This window comes from Oryx dammah, unplaced genomic scaffold (assembly GCF_014754425.2).
Source record: "Oryx dammah isolate SB20612 unplaced genomic scaffold, SCBI_Odam_1.1 HiC_scaffold_24, whole genome shotgun sequence".
Lineage (NCBI taxonomy): Eukaryota > Metazoa > Chordata > Mammalia > Artiodactyla > Bovidae > Oryx > Oryx dammah.
Window position 1 is genome coordinate 82491246 of NW_024070208.1, and position 9079 is coordinate 82500324.

A 9079-nucleotide genomic window follows, 5' to 3' on the forward strand; every position below is an offset into this window, starting at 1 on the left:
GGGAAAACAAATTATCCTCCGAGTGCCACACTTTCATCTTCAGCTCGTTCATTTCCTACATGGGCGTCTGATCTGCCTGGCAGTGGATCCCAGCCCTGTTGGTTCTCTGCCACACAAAGATATAATTATAAAAACAAATGCTCCGAGACTCCTTGTGAAACGAACGCATTGGCATCTCCCTCGCACACGATTACATTGACATGTGAAGCCAGAAGGAAATTTTTTTTAACCAGATAACTATTAATTTTATACGACTTCCAGAATAATATTTATTATTTTCTCTGCTGGAGCTAAACAGCCACCCCAATTTCTCAGTTTCATCATGTATTCATTTGCCTGCTATAAAATTAAGTGAAGAAATATTCGTCTATTTATTTATTGAATACCAGCAGTTCACTTGGCATTGGGCAACCAGATGGAGCCACAGAAGAAAACTAACAGTTCTGCACATAATTAAATAATTGCTGATGGAATTTAAATGGCAAGGGAAAGAGAGAGAGACAGGGAAAATGAAAATCTTTGATCATTTTAAGTATATACTCTTTTGCAAGGATGAACACTGATGAACTCCCAGCAATTGATGCATCAGTAACTCTCTATTAAGATGGATTTCCCAGAAATTACCATTCAGATTGAAATTCTGGGGGTTTGATTTGCTTAATAATCGGAGTGTGAAAAATTGACTCAGCGAATGCCTGATGGCAAACGTGGCACTCCTTGAGACGTCTTGGGTTTGGGTGAGATGTTTTTCTGAAGTAATCATGATGAGGCTTGCACGCGCTTATCTGTCGGGAAGCGGGGCTGGAAGGATGGAGTGGCTGCCTCTAGAGGCCCTGGGTACCAGAGCGCCGCAGGCTTCGTCCAGCCCCGCGGGAAGGCTGATTTACCCAAGAGCCGAGATGACGTGTGCTTGAGCCGGTTCACTGGTACCACCTGAGTGATGGCTCTGGGTCCCTCCGCTGGGGCTCTGTGTGTTCATTCTCTCCCCGCAGAGCTGAAGACAAGAGCGGACCCAGGCGCCTCCACGGTGGCTCCGTCCCAGTCCCCGCGGCAGTGGACGGCCTGGCCCAGTCCCTGGCTGGTCCGCCCTCCAGGCCCCCTTCTCTGCACTCGGTGTTCAGCCTGGATGACGGCGGCGGCCTCCCGTCGCCACGGAAACAGCCTCCGCCCAAGCCAAAGAGGGACCCCACCACGCGGCTGAGCGCCTCCTACGAGGCTGTGAGCGCCTGCCTGTGGGCTGCAGCCAGGGACTCGGCGAATGAAGGTTAGCCCCGGGGAGGGAAGGGGCTGCCCCACCGGATCATGGATGCTTGACTTCCGGCCTTTGAGTGCCCCAAGCAGCACTGCCGCCCTGGTATATTTTTAATAGAATTAAATCCATCCTTGGCTTGCCAGGGGCCCCTTAATCATTAAAGATAAAGAATATTAATTCAAATCTCTAAGCCTCTTAGGGAAAAGCTACTTATATATCACTTTCCTTCATTCCTATCTCGACTTCCACATCCAATGAGGAGCCTCAAACAGAACAGTTCAGAAAGTCGGTCGCTAGTCCATGTAAACTTTTGCGAATTAGAAAGCTAAAGAGATTCATCCAGCTTCCCTGTTATCACAACCTAATTAAAAATTAAGTCCACTTTATCTGCACACAGTAAGTGAACCGATTCATGCAGGAGAGAAACATGACTCCGCAGAACTCAGTGAATGAAATTTTGGAGACCAGACAACAAAAGTTTCTGCGTTGGTGGTCTAGACATATTTAGGCAAAACCACAGTTTATTCTCAAGTAAAGTTATCATAGGTTAGTTCATATGGCATTATTGCTTAATTACTAATTTTTAGAATTATGAAATGCAGAGGCAGTCCTTCTTTGCAGAATATTTTAACAACTTCACAGATTTTTGCTATCACCCTTGGAATGTGAGGTCCTATTCTAGGCCCAGGAGGATTCACAATATATGAAACAAACAAAGATACCTTCCCTCCTGGGGCCTGCACTCTAGTGGGGGAGACAGATGGGAAACACAAGAGACAGATAAATACAGTCAGTATTTTAGAAGACCACGGCTGCAGAGGGAAATAGAGGAAGAGGTGGTGATGCCAGGTGAGATTCTAGACGAGAAGGCTGCATAGGTTTCATTGGAAAATATTACATGAGCAGAGGAGGGAACACAAATTCTTCGGTAAATAAATGAGCTAAAAATGCAAAAGCTCGGTAAAGCTGTAAGTTCATCTTTGACACCAAGGAGATGGGCCGACCATGGACCAGAAATCTGGTCTGTGAGATCTTTCACAGCAGGGACCTGACCCTAGTAATCTTCAAAGATGCTCTCCATCCTTTACTTTAGAAAGAAGAGATCTTCAGGAGAATTTTTTTTTTTTTTTTTTGCCTGCTCTTGTCATGTACGAGTCACGTTACAGTAAAGCTTAGATGGAGATGAAGGAGAAATTCATTACTTTGGGGGGAAGAGGACAAGTGTGTGTTTTCAGCATCATGATAATAAGGGACATAGCAAAAATATGAGAGAAACCGTCTGCAGGAGAGCCTTCAGGTGGATTTAGATGTGAACATAAATAGAAAGAGAAGGCCTTCCAAAGGAACAAGCCCTTCTCCTCTTCTTCCCAGCGTACGAGACAAACTAGAAGGGTCTTACAGTCTCTGCAAGTCGTAAATATGCTCCCTGAGAAGGCAGGTCAGGTTCCACCTCACCAGTATTAATTGTACGTTTCTACAGTGGATTATATAGCAGATCACTGTGGCTGAACTAAAACTGGGGCCGGGGGGATATGTTAGGAAAGGAAGAATAGCATCTAAAAGGCTAAGCCTAATGAGATGGGAGGAGCTTCCCAGGGGCAAAGAACTGGCCTGCCAGTGCAGGAGACACAAGAGATGCAGGTTTGATCCCTGGATTGGGAAGGTCCTCTGGAGGAGGGCATGACAACCCACTCCAGTACTCTTGCCTGGAGAATCCCATGGACAGAGGAGCCTGGTAGGTTATGGTCCATTGGGTCACAGAGTCAGATATAACTGAAGCAACTTAGCACAGCACAGCACAATGAGATGGGAAAATGTAAAACACAGACTCAAGACAGCATCATAAATTGAAAAAAAAAATACTAAACAAGATGGAAAATTTGCAATCTTGTATATAAGATGGAGCCCCAACCAAATCTGAACACCATCCATGAACTCTATTAATTTGTATAAACAGGCCTTGCAATAGCCTGTAAAGCCTAAACATGCTTTCCATTGGTGTGTACGTGAGAAGTCTACCTGCCGTGGAATTGAGAATTTGGAGAAGTCAGGGGCCAACTTGTCACACAGTTGGGAAAGGAGGCAAAATGCTGAGGCTATAGTGGAGAAGGCAGTGGCGCCCCACCCCAGTGCTCTCGCCTGGAAAATCCCATGGACGGAGGAGCCTGGTGGGCTGCAGTCCGTGGGGTCGCTAAGAGTCGGACACGACTGAGCGACTTCACTTTCACTTTTCACTCTCATGCATTGGAGAAGGAAATGGCAGCCCACTCCAGTGTTCTTGCCTGGAGAATCCTAGGGACAGGGAGCCTGGTGGGCTGCCGTCTATGGGGTCGCACAGAGTCGGACACGACTGAAGCGACTTAGCAGCAGAGTTACCAGCAGCAGCAGCAGAGTTGAAAGTCTCTCCTATGTTCAGCAAAAAGCAAATGTCAATTTAAAAATGTTAGTCAAGAACCACAGGAGATAAAAATATACATAAAAGCAAATGACAGGGAAAGAAATTAATGAAGAGGAAGCAAGAAAGACCCCAGGTATAAAGCTCTGAGGTTCCTTCTACATGGAGAATCAGAAAGCTGCTAAATGCTGCCTGTTTAAAAAACGTGCTGTGATATCATTAGATTTGCAAGACTTTTATATAAATTATAGGTTCTTGGAATATAATCTTAGCTCACAGGTGGCTCTGAGATGCTTTTGGTGTCTCCCCACTGAGACCCACCCCGGGGGAACTCACATCGTAGAGGCAGGGCCAGTCCATAAATGCGCTGCTTCTTCACGATCCACATTAGTGCTTCTTCCTTAATCCTGCAGGCTTGACAGCCAGCACATGTCTCCTGAGGCTCCAGGTGAATCCCTGCGTTCAACAGTGTGTTTTAAGTGGGTCTTTAAAGATAGGGGAATTAACCTGGCTGATTGGGTAGAGCAGGTGTGCTGGCTGGCGTTTGTCGCTCTAGGACTCAGGCTCACTCGCTCCCATCCGCAGCGTCTAGCACACCATCCACCAGCAGTGGCCCTGGTCCTCCTGACACCATCGTCACAGGAGCCAAAGGGGTCCAGAAAGTGCCCGCTCACCACTAGTGGCTATTTAAGTTTAAAATAATTACAAGTAAGTAAAGTCTAGAAGCTCAGTTTCTCAGCCATCAGTGCCAAGGACTCAAGAGCTGCTAGTGGGAAACTTCTTATCGTCACAAAAGTCGATCAGACAGCACTGATTTTTTTTTTAAACTGGAATATAGTATATTTACAAGCTGTCTTAGTTTCAGGTGTACAGCCAAGTGAATCAATTATACGTACCCACATAGCCACCCTTTTTTAGATTCTTTTCCCATGATGGGTCATTACAGAGTATTGAGTAGAGTTCCCTGTACTATACGGTAGATCTTTATTAGTTATCTCTTTATAGGCAGTAGTGTGTGTATGTGGAGAAGGCAATGGCACCCCACTCCAGTACTCCTGCCTGGAAAATCCCATGGACAGAGGAGCCTGGTGGGCTGCAGTCCCTGGGATCGCTAAGAGTCGGACATGACTGCGCAACTTCACTTTCCCTTTTCACTTTCATGCATTGGAGAAGGCAATGGCAGCCCACTCCAGTGTTCTTGCCTGGAGAATCCCAGGGACGGGGGAGCCTGGTGGGCTGCTGTCTAAGGGGTCGCACAGAGTCGGACACGACTGAAGTGGCTTAGCAGCAGCAGCAGCAGTGTGTGTGTGTCAATTCCAATCTCCCAATTTATCCCTGCCCCTGCTTACTGCCTTGGTAATCGTGAGTCTGTCTCCTGTAACTCTGTAAGTCTACTTCTGTGTTATAGGTAAGTTCATGTGTGCCCTTTTCAGAGTCCATATATCAGTGACATCGTGTGATACTTGTCTTTCTCTGTCTGACTTACTTCACTCAGTAGGACAATGTCCAGGTTCCTCGTTACCATTGTATATGGCATTACCGACAGCACTGATTTTTTTTTTCAACCTTTTATTTGTTTAAAGAGAAAAAATATTTTTTTGTACATTTAAAAATTTTTCATGAACCTTCTAAACACTTTTGCTCAATTGAACATATACAACTCTCGAAGTAAAGATGCTGGGGAAGCATGCCTGTGTCTCTAGTCGTTCAGTCATATCCTACTTTTTGTGACCATTTGGACTGTATTCCATCAGGCTCCTCTGTCCTTGGGATTCTCCAGGCAAGACTACTGGAGTGGGTTGCCATGCCCTCTTCCAGGGGATATTCCCGACCCAGGGATCGAACCTACAACTTCTGTGTCTCCTGCATCATAGGCAGATTCTTTATGTGCTGAACCATGAGGGGACTTTACTCAGAGAAAGTGGAAGTGTGAGTCACTCAGTCGTATCCAACTCTTTGCGACCCCATGGACTCGGGGACCTCCAGGACTGTCCGTGGAATTCTCCAGGCCAGAACACGAGTGGGTTGGCATGCCCTCCTCCAGGGGATCTTCTCAACCCAAGGATCCAACCCAGGTCTCCTGCACTGCAGTCAGATTCCTCACCATCTGAGCCACCAGGGAAGCCCTGAACTCAGAGAGTCTATGCTAACTCACCTCAAGTACCCAGAGGTTTTTAGTGGTGGTGCTAGAGTAAATTAGCACTCACTTCACATTCATGTTTTTACCACAAGGGGAATGCTGCGTTTTCTGCACCTGGTACTGTATCACACCATTATCTGTCTTCTGCAAAAGATAGGAAGGAAGTCTGATCACTGCTTGAAATGTGTGAACACCATTCACAAGAAGGAGACCACAAATCAAGTTCTTTTCTTTTATGAAACAAAGTTGCTGAAGAACTCAGAAGGCTGTAGAGTGAAAAGAGACGTGATCAGAGAGTGAAGGTCAAAAATCATAGAGAAGCAGGTAGTTAGGTCACCCTGAAGTAGATCCCTTTATGCCCAGTCCTGTTCTTCCTAACACGTGCCTTTCCTAGAGGTTTTCATCCAGTAAACATGGTCGTCTGGCCAGCGCTTTTTTTTTTTTTCCCTCACACTATCTTTGTGCCTGAAAAGCTGGAAATAATTTTATGAGCCAGTAAATTTTAACATGTGTTTGCAAACTATTAACAAGCGAGAGCCAACTATTTGAAAGTACGATTTTTAGAAGTCTAGGATTGTTCTTTGCAAACAGAGACCAGGAAGGGAAGAACAGGCAGTGACTTCACTTTTTCTTTGCTGAGAAGCTCCCAACCGAGAGCTTTTCCCAAGAAGCTGAGTTTCTAAACCCAGTGAGCTGACATTCTCCCCAACACAGTGACCACCAGATGGTAAAGCTGCACAGGACAGGTTTTCTTGGGCAGCTCTCGGCATCGGCATCTGAGCCTGATCATTTTATTACTGTCTCAGGGTCTGGGCTCATCTCCATGAGGAGCTGTCACTCAGGGTCCTCCATGAAGCCACAGGTGGGAACTGCAGTCACCTGGAAGCCAGTCACTTGCACCTCCAGGGGGCCCCCAAATGTCTAAGGACTGGGACTGTTTGGCCGTCTCTGTGTCTAGGGGGTCTCTCCACCTGGTTTGTGCAGCATGACAGCTTCAAGGTGGCTGGGCTTCTTACACGGACAGTCAGCGTGTCCAAGGCATGTGGTCCAGGAAAAAGAACACCCGGTGGTCAGTTTATTCCCTTTGATGAGCCTGCCTTGGAAGTTATACAGCATCACTTCTACCACTTCCATCCACCAGGCAGTCCCAAAGGCACACCCAGGTTTAGGAAAGATGAAGTAGATTCTGGGGCTTCCCCAGTGGCTCCAGGGTATAAAGAATCCACCTGGACTATAGCAGACTTGCAGGAGACGTGGGTTCGACCCCTGGGCCGGGAAGATCCCCTGGAGGAGGAAATGGCAACCCGCTCCAGTATTCTCGCCTGGAAAATCCTATGGACAGAGGACTTGGTGGGCCACAGTCCATGGGGTCACAAGAGTTGGACCAACTGAGCACATACACAGGCCAAACAGATTCTCCCTCTTGATGGGACTGGGAACTCGACTGTGGCCAAGTTTTGGGAAACACGGACTGCCTCTGACTGTGGACAAAACAGCTGACATCGCTGCCACATGCAAGCTACACTCGCGTCCGGGTCCATGCTCAGTCACTCAGTCGTGTCCGACTCTGCCATCCCAGGGACAGTAGCCCGCCCAGCAACTCCATCCATGGGATTCTCCAGGCAGGCATCTTGGAGCGGGTTGCCATTTCCTCCTCCAGGGAAGATGCACTCAGTTCAGTTCCGTCGCTCAGTCGCGTCCAACTCTTTTCAACCCCATGAACTGCAGCACACCAGGCCTCCCTGTCTATCACCAACGCCCGGAGTTTACCCAAATCCACATCCATTGAGTCAGTGATGCCATCCAACCATCTCGTCCTCTGTCGTCCCCTTCTCCTCCTGCCCTCAATCTTTCCCAGCATCGGGGTCTTTTCAAATAAGTCAGCTCTTCACATCAGGTGGCCAAAGTATTGGAGCTTCAGCTTCAAAGATGCACTCACCCCTCCCCTGAGCTCCCCAAAGCCTCACCCCACTGTCAAGCTCAAGTCCCAGTTCCAGATCCCGCCGCGTACATCCGGTCCTCGTATCCCAGCTGCTCAGACCAGGCTCCTTAGGTGGGCGGCTCCTGTAGGACTGTCCTTAACTATTGAAGGCAGGTTACCTGTTCTCCCCACAACTAGCATGCTGCTCGTGCCTTGGTTAGGATTCAGTCCTGGTGCCCAGAAAGTACTTTCCATGGCCGTTTGATCCCTGCTCTGGAATCTTGGCTTACCTTAGGATATTATTTCCTAGTCTACAAGAGGCTACTCCTGTTTAGGGGGGGGTAGTCATTTTCTCAGCCTGATTCCTGCTTCCAGAACTCTGAGGCACCAGAACCTCTTTATCTTGTACTGATGCTTCCTTTTTCATTGCATGCTGATAGGATTCCCTTAAAAACTTTGTTGAGTTTCCTATGAATCAAATTCCACTCCTTTAGTCAAAGCCACATTTACAAATATCTTTAAGATAACCTTCTCTCTACCTTTTTTTTTTTTTCCTGAAAGATCTCTGTAGGGCAATACCCTTAATATTCTTAGACTGTGGTCCTTATATTATATGGTTATATATCTCATATATATGGTTCTAATATTCTTAGAGTGTCTTGTGGTTCTGTTTCTTTGAAAGGATCCATGAAACACCACCTCGAGTCTTTCTTGGGTCTTAATAAAGTGGTTCATAGTTACGACTTTGGCTTCATCTGCAGATCATATTTTCCTGAAAATGCCCCAGATTTAATCTCTGCTTACCAGGCATTTCTTAACTTCAGAGTTATCTGCTATCTGGAGGCCCAGTGAGAAGCCATTTTATTTTCAAACTCAGAAATCCCAGGCTCCTTTAGGTAGTAGTTGGTCCTTTCTTTAGCTGATCGCTTCTTTCCGTGTTTCCCCCGGGAAAGTAGAGGTATCCAGGAGTCCACTCCTACGCACTGTATGAGACCCATCGCAGACCATCCGGCTCCTTACGCGTGTTGTCTAGTCTCCACGTTACTGCAGGTGACAGGGTTGCTAACCTTTCCACAAAGGTGTAAAACCGGCCATGTTTCCTTCCGCGTCCAGCCTCTCTCTCACTTTCCTTTAAATTTCACTGGGGGCTTTCCTGAAGGTCACACTTCTGCTAACAGTACCGTCAAGATTTCTCCCATTTCCCAAGGCTCCTGCCTGGCTTTTAAAGTCTGGGTTTCTTGTGAATAGTAGCACTGCATTCCAGGTTCCAGTATCTGCAGTAGCTGTCTGCTGCAATGTAACAAACCTCTCCAAACTTTAGTGCCCTAAAATGATGAAGACTACCATTCTCCTCCCTCCCTGTGTGTGTGT

The 9079-nt window shown here is 47.0% G+C and overlaps 1 protein-coding gene across 1 annotated transcript in view; it reads left to right on the forward strand.

The window, feature by feature from the left end:
* MYO16 (myosin XVI) overlaps positions 1-9079 on the forward strand; it is a 389767-nt gene that overhangs the window by 321014 nt on the left and 59674 nt on the right. Inside the window, exon 30 of the mRNA XM_040267295.1 lies at positions 993-1264. Within this exon, the coding sequence (XP_040123229.1) occupies positions 993-1264 (272 nt within the window). The remainder of the gene's footprint in view (positions 1-992; positions 1265-9079) is intronic.